Raw genomic sequence first — 18,332 nt, 5'->3', positions numbered from 1 at the left:
GTTTCCGTTTGCTTTCTTCATGTAGGAGTGTGAAGGTGTAATGAGAGTAGTTTGTAATTAAAGCACACATACATTGTCAAAACCATAAAGCCAGGTTTCTTCTTAGAAATCTAGAAAATTTTAGAACTTGCTAAATCTGATTAAAAAATAATAATGATGTAAGTTATTTGGGGCATCATGAGAAACAAGCTTCCTTGTCATGTCATTGCTCTTAAGCTCACTTTCATTGTAGTGGGGAAATATAACAAAATACTTTTTTTTTTAATATTTGGATTTTAAAAACAATAGTGAGTTAAAAGCACACTGGGGATGGTATATTTCTTACTAGATTCCATTAATTCTAATCATGTTTGATTATTTGCTGTATGCTAGACCCCAGTAATAACTTTTTGTAAGGGGATAGCTTAAAGAAAAATTTGAAACTGGCTGTCAGTGTCATCTAAATATATACAGAGTTGATAATATCCTACACTTTTCATGTATGTGTATAATTTCTTAGTGTTCCAGAATCTAGGCTTAGAGATGAAAAAAAGAAAAAATGTAAAAGGATGTAGATGGGAATGGAGACTAGGAAAAAGAAAATTTACTCAGTTTTCTTTGGAATAATTTTAGGAATGTTATGAATTATGAAATATCAGCAAAGACTGCCCATCCCTCCTAATTATAGCTGGTATGAAAACAGTGCAACGAAAATATTGATGTTAAAATGCTGATTAAGCATTATATAAATATGTCACCAGATATATGGAACTTTGTAATATTTTAATGATCTTAGTAAAAAACCGTAGAATAATTGAAGGTATCATATGTGAACATATATATTCCAAAAGTGCATTTCTCTTATGCTTTAATTACTTCATTGGGAGATGGAATTTGGAGGGCTCTTCTGTGTTATGATAGATGATGATTTGTATTTTCCACCCCCCTATATCTAATTTAATACTAGAAATTCTTATGTATTAGTATAATGATAATACAATGAATATGTCATTCATAAAACTTGTATTCTCCAGGTTGAAGTTATAGCCTGCCTTCCGTCTTACCACTGTATATATTTGGCTTACAGATGAATCACATCATTTTAATAGTCAAATAGTCAGATTAAGGAATATGAATGAATTTTAAGTCTTTTATATTTGTTTAAGCTTTACTAATTTTGGTTCTAAAGTTGTATAACTTTTTAGACTCTAGATCTCGTTAGAGCATTGCAAGATCTAGAAAATGCAGCTTCTGGTGATGCAGCAGTTCATCAAAGGATAGCTTCTTTGCCTGTTGAAGTTCAAGAAGTATCCCTTCTAGATAAAATAACAGGTAAGAAGAGCAAGTCGGATCTGAACTTTTCATGGGGATAGGGTAAGGAAACAGCATATGGCATTGTTTTTGTTGTGTAATACTTTTGTTATCCTGTGCTTTTCTTAGATAAAGAGTCTGGAGAAAGACTTTCTAAAATGGTAGAGGATGCTTGTATGTTGCTGGCAGACTACAACGGCAGGTTGGCGGCTGAAATAGATGATAGGAAGCAGCTCACTCGAATGTTAGCAGATTTTCTTCGTTGTCAAAAGGAAGCCCTTGCAGAGAAAGAGCATAAATTGGAAGTGCGTAACCTTTTCCTTATTTAGTGCTTGTTTGTTAAATTTATTTTTGGTAGGAACTTTAAAATAGCTTAATATTCCTGCACGTTTTGCACTTTCAGAACATAGACCCCTTTAGACAATGGCCCAGGTAAACTACTCCAATTAAGCTACATTAATTGGTTTTTTACTTGAACCAAATCAGTCTGCCTAAGAAAATTTAGAGATTTGGAATGAGCAAAAACTGGTTGTGTTTTTAAATTACTCATGTGAAATTCCAGTAATAGTAATTCATCTTATGCTTAATAATAAAAATAATGGGAAAATAGCAGTTAGCATAAAGTCTGGTCTTAGCTACAGTAAATTATGGTTGGACTTAATTCCTGTTCTGAGTACATGCAGTCTTTTGGGTATACGATTAAGAAATAAAGACTTTTTGTTATGGGTATGCCGGTCCCCAGTTTCCCTATTCCTGAGCAGTTTATTATTTTTGCTTAGGAAGGTAGTCTTCAGGTTACCTTATTATTCCACTCTTGAATCTTAACATATTTCTACTCCACTCTCGGGTTGGACACCCCCTTAAGTAGAAGGTTATTGCTTCTTTAAATTGAATGATAATTGATACTGTTGACAAAAAGTCTGGAGGTGCAGGGATTAAAAGAAGAAACTCAAATTTCCTTTGAGCAGAGTAACCATTGTCAGGGGTAGGGAATGAACCAGATTTGATTTTATTTAACAGAATCTTTTAATTTGATTAGTTCTTGTTAAAATTGTTTGCTGCTATAATGGGGTAGGGAATGAACCAGATTTGATTTTATTTAACAGAATCTTTTAATTTGATTAGTTCTTGTTAAAATTGTTTGCTGCTATAATAATTTCTTTTTCTAATACATAGAATTTCTAATGTCTGGATCCCTTTTTTAAGACGGTCCTCTTTAAATTTCTAGGTATGTTATGATGCTGCATCTGTTAAGTTGCTTTTATTTATTAGAGTTTAGTTCTTGTTTCAGCAGTCTCTAATTGTGCCAAAGATGATTACCATTTCTACCTGTGATTGCAGTTGACTAAGTACCAGCATCAGAACTCTCCCACCGTGTATTGTCAGCACTGTGTAGCATTACCTCTTTTCAGTCTGCCCCTCCTCTGCTCACACTTACACACTCAAAACATAGTTGTTGGCATTTTGCTCACCTTTAGAGAGGTTGCCCAGTTTTACATAGAACAGATAGAATTTTCCAAAAAATAAGTTTGATAATTAACTTACCAATTTTTGATCTTGTGATGGAACTTCAGCCTTAAACACACTGTTACTTGTTTTACTGTTAGCAGAATTAAGGGTAAGTAATGACATGTAATTTTTGTCTTTAGTCTTTGGTATGGTGTTTTTAACTTCTATTGAGCTTCTGTTGCAGGTATTGGACATGGGCGTATCTTCTAATGATGTCATCAACCTTAGCATATTCTTCCTGCTAAAAATAAATATCAAACTCCAAAGCCTGAATTGTCTCATGTTTTTGAAAATTGAAGACTGAAACTTCATTATTCCACTTCATACTGCTTTCCCACTTAAACTGTTTATATATCACTGGTTACAAAAATAGCATTTATGTTTGAAATGTCTAGAAAAATGATCAGATCCCATCCGACCTAACCCCCTCTTATCCCAGTGCCTTCCAGGAAGCCAGATTTCATGACTGACAATTACAGGTAGTGAGGCTGATGATAATAATGGCAGTGAAATTTACCATATGTCAGGTACTATTCTAAGCACTTCACGTATATCAACTGATTTAATCCTGTGTAGCAGGAAACATTATTAAACGAATTTTATAAATAAAGGAAATGAAAGGAGATTAAATAATTTAAGGTCATAAAGAGGTAGTGAATCATTTAGAATCCAGGCAGTCTGCCTCCAAAATAAAAATTTTGCTTCCAGTTTTTGTGTCAGTGTAAGATTATAGCAGCAGCTAAAGCCCTGTCTCTGTTTCCTCCCCCCTCAGAGGTAGTCACTTTTCTCAAAATAAGGTGTTCTAGGAACTTTTTTGTTGTGTTTTAGAATGACTAGATTTTTGTTATCATAAACCACCTAAATTATGTAAGATGTTTCTTACAAGTAAAAAATATTTAGATTTCTAATAAACTAGGAAGTTGTTCCATAGCACTCTTTGTAAATTATCATTTATAGCTAGGTGATTTTTTCGTCAGAAGATGTGAAAAAAATTTGAGTTTTTTAGACATGTTTTGTGCCAAATAGGTGGCATCCCTTTGAAGTTGAGACTGAGAGGTCAGGATTTAGACCATATCAGCATCACAGAGTTTTCACTTGTCAGGCATCCTTGAACATTAAGTGTGATTGACCAGGTATTAACATGTCCGTAATTGCTCTTAGAAGAGGGGATATAAATTTAAAGTATGGGTTCAGGAATTGGCTATTTTATATTTCTTAAGGAAGCCAGTATTAAAACATTTGTAATGAATGAAAACATGAAGTGTTTAAAAAATTTTTGGAAATTATGAATCATTTTTTAAACTTGTAACTATAGCTGGTTATTAAAGCAGGTAACTTTTCTTTTCATGATACAAATGGTATTAAAAAAACAGGCTTTTATAAAACCTATTTATCTCGTGATACATTGATCAGTTTTAAATTGGTAGACTTCCATAGAAAATTGGAAATCATGGTTTGATGGCTCTTAAAAGGAGAATCAAATTATAGTTCCAAGTTTTAGAAGTCAGGGTATGAAAGCTGTCAGAGAGGATAGTGTTTATCCTTTGCAGTCTTTTATCAGTATATTCAGATTTACCTACTTTTTTAAAATGAGGGAATAATATTCATGGTGTGAATATTGTTTGTTTAAGTCTGTCCCTCATGGTGTCAGATTGTACCCATTGAGGCGCTTTTATTAGTTCTGTGCATTACAGCCGGTATTACAGAGGACATCCTGTTGCAGGTTTGTTTAGTTGTGCTAGTATGTATCTGTAGGATTGAGTCTCAGAAGTAGAATAGAATAGCTGGGTCAAGAAGAATGACTGGTTAAATGTTGATTTTGATTTTTTCAACTCCTTGAAGTGTGAGTGCATCTTTTCCTGCACAACCTCACCCAATACTGAAGTCAGTGATCTTTAAAATTTTTGCATATCTAGTGCAAAATCAGATGGTCCAGTGGTTAAGACTTAGCCTTCCATGCAGAGGGTGTGTGTTCACTCCCCAGTCGGGGAAACTTAGGATCTCACATGCCTCCTGGTCATTTTAAAATATTTGTTAGCCGCTTCATTTCTGCTGCCAGTTTCCTGTATCTCTTTAACTTTGGTTCTGGGTTTATGGTTCCATGACAGATTAATATTTGTCTTTGCCTTTATAAATTCTAGGTTTTTTGGATATAGTTAGGATTGCCTTCTCAATTTTCATAATTATAAAAATACTATACAAGTTTTCTGTAGTTTTTTCCCCTAATAATGTTATCCATTAGGACTTTTTGTTCATGATATGTATGATATAGGGATATAACTAACTGTTTGAAAGTGATAGTAAATGTCCCCTTGTCACTGATTAATGATTAGTCATTTAATGATGGTCTGTTTTGCTATATTGTGAAATATAATTTCAGTCATATTTCTGTATATACATGTATATTTGTGAATGTAGTCATTTTTCTATTCTACTGGCCTATTTTACACACATTTAATTACTTGGTAGATTTTTGTTTTTATTTTAGTTATTTTTCTTGTCTAATTTTTTTCTAATGATTATTGTGCTTATGAATTCTTCTTCCCTCTTACTATCTTATTTGTATTTGCCTTTATTTATAACTAATATTTTAAATGACATCTTCCTAAGTAGACATTTCTTAATTTACTTGGCGTTTTCAAGAGTTCTTGCTTTTATAAAATTTTTTGCTTTCCAAAAAGTTTAATTTCCTGTTTTTAAAAATGCATAAAGGTAAATTTTGTTTTGCCTGCAACATTTAGTGATTAGAAACACTTACATCTCTCAATATAGGAAATAAGAATATTTTAAATATACATCACTGAAGATGCAGGATTAAACATTTTAAAATGCTAAAAGTGTTTGCATGTAGCTTTTTGATTGTTTTTTATTGATTTATCAAATTACAAGTATCATTCAAGGGCATAGTAGTAAGAATATGAAGAACTGTTTATGAAATCTTTATTTCTTTATACTTTATCTTTCCATTGAAATCATACTGATTTCATTTAAATTTAAAATTAATAAGATGGAGCTATATGAATTTTTTTTAAAGAAGCAAATGTTACTAGTGTCTTAATTAGATTTTTTTTGAGACTGAAATATCAAGTTTAAAACTTTGCTATGGTTAATATATCCATTTTTCAAGGATTATGAAATCTTTTAATTATTTTTAATAACTATTCCAGTAAGCTGTTTTCATCATGGGAAAAAAAGCTACATAAGCAAAGGCTTATTAGCCTTATGTATTGGGTCCATGTATTTTGTGTGTTATCCTTTTCATGTGATATATGCATCTTATCATGTGACTATTTTCTTAACATACGGATATATCATAGCTATATGTTCTTTATGACTAATTGTTTACATTTGTTTGATACTATAAACAGTATTGCAGTGGACATTTTTTTTTCTGGCCATACTGCAGGGCTTGTGGAATCTTAGTTCCCTGACCAGGGATTGAACCCAGGTCCTCAGCAATGAAAGCACTGAGTCCTAGCCACTGGACTTCCAGGGAATTCCCAGTGAACATCTCTTTTATTAACTCCTTACTCACTTACCTCTTGTGATAAATTCCTAAAGATGAAATTGTTCATTCATGTTAAAGACTTTCAGTAAGATTATATTAGGTCATTGTCTTTGATGATTCTCAGATAATCGTTAATCTGTATAGGTCTTCTCTTCTGGGCCATGGCTTTTCTCTAGACAAAATGGTTCAGATTTGCTCAGTAGCTAACATAGGACATCTGTGTTCAGAGCAGTGCCTCACCTCTTATCTGTGTGACTCGGATCTTCAGAAGCAGGTCTTTGGCTTTGTTTCTTATCCCTCATCTGTCAGCTCTATGGGATGAGTTTTAACAGATTGATGGCAAGATATATCTATTTGGTCTTCATTGTCAAAACAAGGCCCATCATTACATTTCAAGGAGCTTGGTGCCTCAGAGTCCTCAGAACATCCAAAATTGCTCAGGATGAATTATATTACCCTTGGTCATTATCCCTTTTTTCATTTTTTTCTCTTCTAAAACTTCCAGGACATCTCTATACTCTGGTTCCTTCTTTTTCCTGGTGGGTTTCTGCCTTGATAGCTTGTTTTATTATTTTAGTGATTTTTGGGGAGGGAGTGGAGTTCAGTTTGTTATGTAAATGGAAGACCTTTGTGTCTAATTAAATAGAAGTAATATATGTTTCATAACTCATACCAGACCACACTGTTGTCGGTTGCCTCTGTTGTTTTAATAGCTGAGCTTCCTGCACCCTCTCTTAACTCTCTACATCACAGGAGCTAGATTGGACTTTTAAGAGGAAAACAGGTCTCATCAGACCCCCGTGTAAAACTCTCTAATGCTTCCTATTACACTTCTGGATCTTAGACTCCATACATGGCCTGTGAGATGACTAGTCTTGAGTCTCTGTTAACCTCATCTTGTAACCATCTCAGAGGCATCAGTTTAAGCAGATGAAGCAAGTTTTCACAGCAGGGCTTTTGCTTTGCCAGTTGCTAACAAAGTGGCTGTAGTGCTGTCTCCTGATCTTTCAGTTCAGTTCAGTTCGGTCGCTCAGTCATGTCCGACTCTTCACGACCCCATGAATCGCGGCACGCCAGGCCTCCCTGTCCATCACCAACTCCCAGAGTTCACTCAGACTCACATCCATCGAGTCAGTGATGCCATCCAGCCATCTCATCCTCTGTCGTCCCCTTCTCCTCCTGCCCCCAATCCCTCCCAGCATCAGAGTCTTTCCCAATGAGTCAACTCTTCGCATGAGGTGGCCAAAGTACTGGAGTTTCAGCTTCAGCAGTATCCCCCTCCAAAGAAATCTCAGGGCTGATCTCCTTCAGAATGGACTGGTTGGATCTCCTTGCAGTCCAAGGGACTCTCAAGAATCTTCTCCAACACCACAGTTCAAAAGCATCAATTCTTCGGCGCTCAGCTTTCTTCACAGTCCAATTCTCAAATCCATACATGACCACAGGAAAAACCATAGCCTTGACTAGACAGACCTTTGTTGGCAAAGTAACGTCTCTGCTTTTGAATATGCTATCTAGGTTGGTCATAATTTTCCTTCCAAGGAGTAAGCGTCTTTTAATTTCATGGCTGCAGTCACCTGATCTTTAGTTACGTGCTAAGTTGCTTCAGTTGTGTCAGACTCTGTGTGACACTGTGGACTGCAGCCTACTAGGCTCCTCCGTCCATGGGGTTCTCCAGGCAAGAATACTGGAGTGGCTTACCCTGCCCTCCTCCAGGGGATCTTCCCAGCCCAGGGATCAAACCCACATCTCATGTCTAACCTGCATTGGCAGGTGGATTCTTTACCACTAGCACCACCTGGGAACTTGGTTCCTTTTTTTTCATTCCTATATCACCTCCTTAGAACCCTTGTCTCATTAAATTCCACCTACCCTTCTCCTGATTACATTGCTGATACATTGTTTTTTCTTCATGGAACTTAAACCACTGTTTGAAATTTAAAACCTTATTATATACTTATATCTGTACCTGACTGGAATGTGAGTACCATGAGAGGAAGAACTTTATTTTTCATGTTTATTGCTGTATCTTAAGGGTTTGGAGCAATAGTTTTTCTCCTAGTAGGCAGGTGTTTCTGTTGAGTGAGTAAAATGATAGTTGGCCATCAAATGATGAATGAATGAATGAATGCTAGTACAAATGTAGTTTGCAAGGAGTATGTACTCTTTGTATTTTAAATTTGTGATTTCTCTTGTAATTAGAATGATGCTTTGATAAAATGATTAAAGATATTTGAGGTTTTTGAAAAAAATTATATTCAGCAGAAAATAAGTTAATTTTTAAGTCATATTAGTATAAGCCCAATACTTTTTTAAAAGGGGGTTTTGTGTTAAAGGACTGTGGATTCTAGAACTGCAGTTGGGAATTTTTGACAAAAAAATGAAAGACCATTTTGGAATTTTAAAATTATTTTACCAGTTTACTTTTTGTCTTTAGTAGAATAACACTTTAACGATATATTAGAAAACATGAATGACGAACAGTAATACTCAGCAATCCATAAGTGCTGAATTTATAAGCATCACAGTGCTACCTGGTGGAAGAACCGTAGCTACAAATTAATAGTCCTCGTCTACGTTTGTTCACTTAGGTAAAAAGAGGAATTAAACTCTAATTGCTCTCTGCTTGTTAACTCCTTTGTGGAATAGAACTCATACTCGTAAGTATGAGTTACTCATACCCTTCAAGAGAAGCATTGTGATTACGGAATTTATGCATATAAAGCAGTTAGCACCCTGGGTGTGGTAAAGTGCACAATAACTGACAGCTGCTACAATTATTTGTTGTTACTGTAGCAGCTGAGAATTATTAAGAATGAGATGAAATTGAAAAGTAGGTTGGAATCAAATTGTGAAGGGCACTGAATGGCTGGCTGAGCAGATGGTTGGTTTATAACAGCCCAGAGGCCAGAGCAGACTTGTAGCATTAGCAGTGTTTGGAAACCCGGTTGCAGTTGCCAAGTGGATTAGAATGGCAAGAGATTTGCGATAGGGAGACCAGATAGGACTTTACTGGAAATTTTATATTATGGGTAATGAAGGCCTAAACCATAATTGATGATAGCAATGAGAAAATAAAGGAATGGGAAGGTGAGGGGAACAATTGAATCACCATAATTTGTTAACTGGATCAGAGGAGTAAGAGGAATCAGTGATAAATGAGATTGATAACCATGGTGTGAATGATTCTGGCATTGACCTAGAGAACTAGCTTGAGTGGTCAATAAATATTAGTTCTTTAAAAAAAGATTGTATGAGTAGTACATGCTCCTCATAGTTTAGAAACTATTGGTAAGCACAGATATCACCTAAAGTCTCGTTCCTCCTGAAATAACCCTTGACAAGATTTGGAAGATGGGGTCAGTCATTGCATTAGCATGTATGACATTTTTATACATTGCCCTTTTTACACATGTACTGTAAACATTTTTCTGTGATTACAGAAATTCTCATTTTAATATCTAGATCATATTCGGTTTTAAAGAAGTATTTCTTTAGCCAGCTGACTGCTGCTTAGCATTTATTTTTTCCAGTTTAAGAATATGCTTATCTGTGATCATGGTTTCATAAATTCTTAGAAGTAGGGGAAAAATGGAAAAAGTAATACATGATATGATTTTCATGCTCATGTTAGCTACAAGTTTAAGAAAAGGATATGGCATCCTGTGCAATGACAAGAGGAGATGGGAGTGGGTCTCTTACACTGTTGATGTAAATTCATGTATCATTCATTCTTTGTGAAAGACAGTTGGCAATAAATACCAAAAGCCATTATTTTACATAATGGTTTTTTGTTTTTTGCTTTTTCCTTTTGCCCTACTACCAGATCCTTTAAATTGCATAATACCCATAAAAATCTTTACTGGGATAAATTCTGGGAGCAGTTAAAGTAATGGTATAGTTTTTTTCTTTTACACTTAAAAAAATTGTAAGATAAATATACAGTTGACCATCTTAACCATTTTTAAAAGTGTGCGGTTCGATACTGTTAGGTATATTCATGTTCTTTTGTAGCCAGCCTGCAGAACTGTTTTCATGTAGCAGAACTGAAACTATACCCATGAATCAACTCCCCACTCCCTACCACCCCTGACAAACTGTCTCTATGAATAAGTCTATGCTGGACATATAATATAAGTGTAATCCTGCAGTATTTGTCTTTTTGACGGGAGGGGCTTCCCAGGTGCCTCAGATGATAAAAGAATTTGCCTACAGTGCAGGAGACCCAGGTTTAATCCCTGGGGTGGGAAGATCCCCTGGAGAGGGCATGGCAACCCACTCCAGTATTCTTGCCTGGAGGATCCTGTGGACAGAGAGGCTGCCGGGCTCCAGTTCATGGGGTCGCACAGAGTTGGACACGACTGAACAATTACCACTTTCACTTTCATATCACTTAGCATTATATTCTCTAGGTTCATCCACGTTATAACATATGCCAGAATTTTCTTTTTAAAAAAATTTATTTTTGGCTGTGCTGGGTGTTCATTGCTGCTTGAGGGCTTTCTCTAGATGCAGTGAGTGGGGCTTGTGTTTGCAGTGGCTTCTCTTGTTGCAGAGCACAGGCTCTAGGGCGCATGAACTTCAGTGGTTGTGGCGCACAGAGTTAGTGGCCTCGCAGCATGTGGGGTCTTCCCAGACCAGGGATTGAACCTATGTCCCCTGCATTAGCAGGTGGTCTCTTAACCACTGGACCACTAGGGAAGTCCAAGAATTTTCTTTTTTAAGGCTCAATAATACTTTATAACATGCATAAACTTCTCTGTTTTTCCCCAGTTGTCCATCAGTGAACACTGTAATAGCTTCCGCCTTTTGGCTGTCGTGAATAATGCTGCTGTGTACATGGGTTCATAGCAAATATCTTTTTGAGTCCCTGATTTCACATCTTCTGGGTATATACCCAGGAGTGGGATTGCTGAATCATGTGGTAATTCTGTTTTCCATTTTTCTGAGAAATTACCATACTATACCATCTATAATGGCCACAACTATTTTGCATTCCTACCAACAATGCACAGAGCTTGGTTTGGAGATCATCTAATTTACCCAGTGCTGGAAATTAATTTAGCACACTTCTCAAAAGATAGGTTAAGTAGCCTCTGCTTGAATAATGTTTCTGATGTGAAGGGAGCACATGGTTCTGAGACTAGTAATCTCCATTTTCTGATCAGTAGCTAGAAATTTATTATATACTTTTGTTTAGGAAATTTCACAAAAGTTTTTTTTTTTTTTTTTCATTTATATGTTTTATATATTTGTGTGTGTATGTATGTGTTTGTATACATTCACATGCATTCCTGGGGAAAATGTAGATTATACCAAAAATCCAGAATTATAAGTAAAAACCACAACCTACTATTGATATTGAAATTACATACTCTGAAATAATAGCTCTCTATTTAGTTTTCTCCCTCTTTTCTCTTTACTCTTTACCAACCAGTTTCATTTATAGAATCCTAGATCCTTTCAGTGGTCTGTAGAAAATCATATTTTTTAATTTTATTACATTATTCTTATATTATTTGTCATTTAAAAATTTACTTGAAAAGCTATTCCAGTCAACTATGTCAAAAAAAGGGCAGAGTTGTGGAAGTCTTGATGAATAGCAAAATTAGTGCAAGTCTTGGCATGTCTGTGAGTGGCTTTCCTTTCTGCTCACATATGAGTACTTGGCTGAATGTAGAATTCTTGGGTCACTTTCTTTTTTCATTTGGTCTAGTTACCGTGTTTTTTGTTCTTTTCTCTTACACATTTAACACTTTGACTATCACATATCTAGGATATTGGCCTTTAATTAATTTGGCTTGACATTGCTGTTCACTTTTATCAGAAAAATGTATGTTGCCATTTATTTCTGTTAATTTTTTATTACAGTGTTAGGTGTTTAGTCGTGTCCAATTAAACATGGACCCTGCCAGGCTCCTTTGTCCTGGGATTCTCCAGGCAAGAATACTGGAATGGGTTGCCTTGCCCCCCTCCAGGGGATCTTCCCAACCTGGGGATTGAACCTGCATCTCCTGCATCGCAGGTGGATTCTTTACCATCTGAGCTACCATAGTTGCTCCTTAAATTCCCTGTTACGTATATTGACTCTCTTGAATCTTTATGCCACATTGTTTATCTTTTCTCATCGTTTTTCCTCATTTCTGTTGTTTTCCTTTAATAGTCCCGTGGGTTTTTGTTGCTGTTGCTGTTTCTGTTGTACTTGTTCTTGCTCACAGCATGGTTCTCTAATGGGGGGAGTGGAGAGTTTTGTCAGTGTTTTATTGATCTGTGTTGAAAAAAGAGATTTAATACTGGCTTTTAGTTGGCCAGTTCACAGATGCTACAACTCTGGAGCAGGTGGATAGGGAATCGGCATCCAAGGAGATGTTAGCACCAAGAGTTCTGCGAGTTTGCCCAGTCAGCCCAGACCTGACTGGAGCGTTGCCTCTGTTTTCCCAGCACAGGAGCCACGCCACCCAGTACCCCTTTAGTCACGGTGGTCCTTGGACCCTCCCCATGCTGCCGGGAGTCCCCACAGGCACAGGTTGCTTGTTAAAGTGACACATAGGAGAATCTACATTATAAATGTCTAACAACTGGAAAATAGTCCTGCCCATAGAGCTTGGTAAAATTTATAGGAATATTTGGACCTATTTAAATGTTACATACTGCTTAATCTGCTACTGTCTGCTTTTTTAAGAAACTTTCATGTGTGTTCTTTGTAGGTTAACTTATGTTTTATTGCTTGCAGTTAGTGCTTAAAGCATTTTCTCTCTCTACTTTTAGATTATTTTTCCTAATCTGTGGGTTTAGGAATTGTACAAATAAATAGGTATTTGAAAGTACATGTTTGATGAAAGTAATGAGCTCTGAGAAAAGATCACTTCAGTAAGCAAAGTAAATAATTATATCTTTTTTTTATATTCTTTAAAGAATGTTGAAGTTAATTCTAATAAATAAAATATTATTTTAGCATAAATAATTTAGAGCTTTTTTGAGTGATAGTGAGTGATAGTTGCTCAGTCATGCCTGACTCTTTGCAACCCCATGGACTGTAGCCTGCCAGGATCCTCTGTTCATGGAATTCTCCAGGCAAGATTACTGGAGTGGGTTGCCATTTCCTTCTCCAGGGGATCTTCCCTACCCAGGGGTCCTGCATTGCAGGAGAGTCTTTACCATCTGAGCCACCAGGGAAGCCTACTATTAAGAGACATTTCTAAGTATAATGACAGGTCAACTTAAAAAGTATCAGCAGATACATGCTTGACTTTATCTTATAATCTATAAACAATACATTAGAATATGTAATGAATCCATGCACCTTTTCCAAAGGAATACCCAAGATGGAAGTAGCAGTGAAGTTAATAAGACAGTCATCAGTCAGATGAAATAATTTAGATGAAGCTTTTCTCTCTCGAAGAGATGGGGACTGGGCAAGTGGTCAGGAAGGAGATACAATGTGCTTTTAACTTTGTATGAAAAATAATGTTCAGTTCCACATTGCTGAACATAGTTCTGTTTTGGCCAAATAAATCCTCTACTTCAAGCTACTGTCCAAATGCGTTATTAAAACTCCGCTTCTGGCCTTTGTTTTGAAATCTGTTACTTTTGTTGCCACCTCCTGATCGCTGTCCTCTGAAGCTTCCACTACTTTCCCACTGTCCCCTGACACCTCGGTTGCCCTCGCGCTGTCCCCTGAAGCCTCAGTTGCCTTCCCGCTGTCCTCAAAAGTTGCGATATCCTTCCCGTGGACCTTCTAGCTCTGGTTGCTCCGTGGCCACAGAAAGCTGCCAGCTGTGAATCATGCTACTTTTCCTGTACTTCTGTTACTGATGCAGTAGGGATATCAAAGCAAGCACCCTGCTTTCCTTTGAGAAAGACCATTCCCTTCACTTTGGAGCTTTTTTGGCTGCATATAAACTTTCTTCTAGCCCTGAGGGGTTTTTTTCTTTCTTTTGGTGGTGTATATTTTTGACAATGTAGCTCTGGCATTTTTTTGCTCATGCTAATTTTGGGACTATTTCAAACTTTTTTTTATTCAACATCAGCCATTCTTAATCTTGGAGTTGTTTGTCAGATTCTTATGTAATTAGTTTTTAAAATACATGTGTCTGTATTATCTTACTGAGTCAGTGTTTCAGTCTGTAAGAGTTTTTCTTTAAAACACTTTACTTTTGTTACTTCTTGTTTTAGCTTTTGTTTCTTCTGCAAATTTCTTAAGGATATATTTTAAATTACAAATAAAAGTATTTTTGTGTGTTTGAGAGATAAGGCTAGGCTAGAAACATATGCCTGTGATTAGACGTTTTCCCCAGTTAATCAGCTTGGTCTTGGATCAGTGAACACATAGCCAGGCACTTTAGCCCTGTGCGGAAGAATAGGGACTCTGGAACCGGATTACCTGAGTTAAGAATCTGGCTTCACCACTCACTAGCTGAGTGGCATACGGCAAATCATTTGATCTTTCTCTACCTCAGTTTCCTTGTCTATAAAATAGAGATAATAATTATACCTGCTTTATATGATTATTATGGGATTTAAACGAGTTGGGGTGCTTAAACTGCTCAGCATATAGTAAGTGCCCCAGAAGTTTCAGCCCCAAAACAAAGAGATTTGGAGGTTTTCTAGCTAGTTTATATCTGTCTTATCATTTAACCAGTGAATTTGTGTTTTATTTATTGGGATACTGTAAGAAGAGTATAAGATGTCTGCAGTGTTTTTATATCTGTAGTGTGAGCTCTCAAAAAGCAAGTGTTTATATTCCTAGTTATAGTCTTAGCATCTCAGTGGTTGCAACTGGATTCCTAAGATCTTTTAAATAATATATTCCATCTTTTTTTGAGATTTGGACTTACCTGCCCTATACTTATTTCTCTGTTGTAAATGAAGTTGGTCTGGAATGTAATTGATTCTGTTAGGAGACTTGGGCATAATTAAAGTGTGATAGTCACATTATTTCCTTGCCTGATTTAGATTTTCACTCTTCTGTAGAGAAAATGAAAGCAGAGTAGATTTCTTTTTTTTAAGATGTTAGACTGAGTGGCAGCTTTTCCCACCTCCTAGAACTTATAGAAAAGTTAATATATATTAAAATTTAATAAAGGAATTATAAAACCTAGCATAGTCTATCTTTATGATATCATATAGTAAAGATGAATATGTATATATATTACACAAATACAAAGGTAGATACAATGAAGAGGGGGGATGAAATGAAATTTGAGGAAGAAGAATGAATTGGAGGCACACATGGAGTTGAGGTGAATGTAAAGAGAGAAGGAGCTGCACTACCCAGTAGCCACTAGCCACAGTGATATTTAATTACAATTGAATAAAATTTAAGTTATCAGCATTAGCCATATTTCAGATGCTTAGTAGCCACATGTGGCTCTTTGGTACTCTTGGATAGTGCAGATACAGAACATTTCCGTTGCCACAGAAAATCCTGTTTATAATGACTGATTAAGATTAAAAGATACAGAGATAAAATGGATGTTATATTTATTAAATATGTATATAATAGCTCCACTCTAATATAATAGAAATGCTATGGGTGCCCTCCTCCCTCAGATGACAGTCTACTTAGAAGGTGGATCACTGATAGGAATTGAAGAAATAAACCACATCTTGGCATGTGCTGTCCTCAAGATGGGAGTGTTTGCTTAAATATTCTAAGCTCTGAAGTGGAAGCAGGAGGTTGGAACAACACACAGGGACTAAGGGTGCTGCAGTGGAAACAGGAAGGTCACTTGCCAAACTTCTTCCTGGGCCAGGTAGCAGCGGTGAGGCATTTGTGTCTGTATCAGAGCTTGGAGCAGAGGAAAAGGGCAGTGTTTCCTCCAAGCTGGTGAGGCCCAGGAGTAATGGGAATCACCTGTTTCTGGAAAATCATTCACTGGGTAATTGATGTTGGATCTTGTCCACTTTAATGACAACCCAAGTAAGTTGTACATAGCAGTCTAGTCACAAAGACAGTAACATCACTGGAACTACCAGGCATTCCCTGAAGGGCAATACATAAGACAGCAGATTCAGAGGGAAGAATTTTCCCCTAGGAAATAGTTAACAGAAAAGTCCAACATAGTGATGTAAACTACTGAAAATGCCTACACACGTGGAGATCCTGCCCCATCCCTAATTAGGATTCATCAGAAAATAGGTTGTCTTCACAGCCTCTAAGAGCTTATTAGTTTTTATTTAGATTCCCAAAAATTTTTGGCCTCTTGCATGAAATATCCCAATCCTGAATAAAGGAAACATTTTCTATACGTTATATGGGTGAAAAATGATCAGTGTCTAACCTGAAACCTGATACTGCAGTTAAATGACATTGTAAGGAGACAATTTATAATTTTATTATAAAATAATAACAAATACTTAGCATTTACTCTTTGTGAAGGTGCAGTTCTAGGTGCTGATCCCATATTTGTGACTATATGAGGTGGATACTGTTTTATGAATGAGAACACTGAAGCACTGAAGTATTAGTTAATATTATCTTCAAAGGAAATTTGAAAATATTAAAATAATTACATTAAAACGAATATATTAAAACTACTTAGCTCCTGATAACATTTCAGTGTACTTTCTTAATCTTATAAAAATCACAGATTAAAAATACCATTGTAAGCCTCATTACAAAAATGTTAAAAGAGTTACAGCCATACTCAGTGTACAGATTTACATCCAACTTGGATATTTATCTTGATTAGCCTTCAGTGAGTATGAAGTTTGGATTTGAATAATGAACCAGAGAGTTACGGGTTTTAGAACTTTGGTGTGAACTTGAAGTTGTGTAATATAAATCTTTCTTTCCCCTCATTTTCAAAATGCAGATATCAAACCTAATGATTTATGAGATCTGTTTAAACTCTAAAATTCAGGGCTTTTGACTTTCCGCCCATTCTTCATCTTATAGTTGGAAACTTCTGAGTAAGTTTGTATGCAGAGTTTAAAATTTTTCCTTGCCTTTTATTCCTAAAATGCTTTCCCATCATAAAAACAATAAATGTTTATTATAGAAAATTTGGAAAGTACTGAAAAAATTCCAGCTCAAGAGTTTATATCAACCTCTCTGAAAACAATAATTTTTAATATTTCACTCCACTGTTTTGTTTTAAATAGTTGCATATATTCAATCTCATCTTCTAAAAAAGTATTTGTGATAGTGACTTTTTTAAACAACATTATAGGTGGCTAGCATTTATTGTATCTTTTGTTTCCTTTATTTAAAAGACAGCTGAAGCCTTAGGAAAGAGGTCCATTTATCCATGTAGGATATATAAGTTGTTGGATCTACTGGAAGACCTAGGTCTGTGTGACATCCTGGTTGGGGGAGATATTTACTATCAAAAATACTAGAAGTTAATCTGCAAGTCCTCACTGCCTCTCTAAGCTCAGTCTTTCAATGCACCATTGTAATTTATTGGGGGAGTGGTATTTTTGGTAACTATACCTTCTAATTGTCCACTCCTTTTTGAAGTAAGATTCATGTTAGAATTTGTCTTGGTAATTTTGATTGCATTGCACATACCGTTTTGTTGAAGTAAAATATGAACTTCTTAGGTAGTTAAATCAAAATTTTAAAGAGAGTCTTATGTCATTGATACTAATATCTCACAGAAAGAATTCTGTCTGGCATAGCTTCCTAAAGCAAAATTTCTTTGTAAAACATGTCAAATTTGGTCATGCTTAGATCAGGTTATGAAGAAAGGCACTGCTTCAAAGCAAAGCCAGTTTCATTCTTGGAAGCTTTCTAATACCAGTGATATTATTCCATCATAAAGTAGTATTCTTGGGTGTTTTTTAGGATTAATACTTAGTGCATTTTAAAATTGAGATAATTTTACATACAATGAAATATGCATATTAACTAGGCAGATCATTATCAGTAAATTTGATAAATTTTGATAACTTATTAGATGCTGAATACATTATGCTACAGTAATGTGTTCTGTGTTCTAAATCCTAATGAGATTTTAGTTACTTTTTAACTTTTGGGACCATAGATAAATGTGTTCAGTTTTCTTTGATTAAAGAAAAA

The 18,332-nt window shown here is 35.7% G+C and overlaps 1 protein-coding gene across 3 annotated transcripts in view; it reads left to right on the top strand.

The window, feature by feature from the left end:
• Positions 1 to 18,332, top strand: part of RPRD1A (regulation of nuclear pre-mRNA domain containing 1A) — a 67,748-nt gene that overhangs the window by 31,877 nt on the left and 17,539 nt on the right. For 2 of the 3 annotated variants that reach the window (XM_006054975.3, XM_006054974.3), the window contains exons 5-6: positions 1,185 to 1,311; positions 1,420 to 1,595. In XM_006054975.3, the coding sequence (XP_006055037.1) occupies positions 1,185 to 1,311; positions 1,420 to 1,595 (303 nt within the window). Of the gene's footprint in view, positions 1 to 1,184; positions 1,312 to 1,419; positions 1,596 to 2,983; positions 5,265 to 18,332 lie in introns of those variants that run through there. The other variant, XM_025273507.2, reaches the window with a different exon arrangement.

This window comes from Bubalus bubalis, chromosome 22 (assembly GCF_019923935.1).
Source record: "Bubalus bubalis isolate 160015118507 breed Murrah chromosome 22, NDDB_SH_1, whole genome shotgun sequence".
Classification (NCBI taxonomy): Eukaryota; Metazoa; Chordata; class Mammalia; order Artiodactyla; family Bovidae; genus Bubalus; species Bubalus bubalis.
The sequence above is the reverse complement of the archived record's forward strand: the minus strand, read 5'-3'. Positions and strand labels throughout refer to the sequence as shown.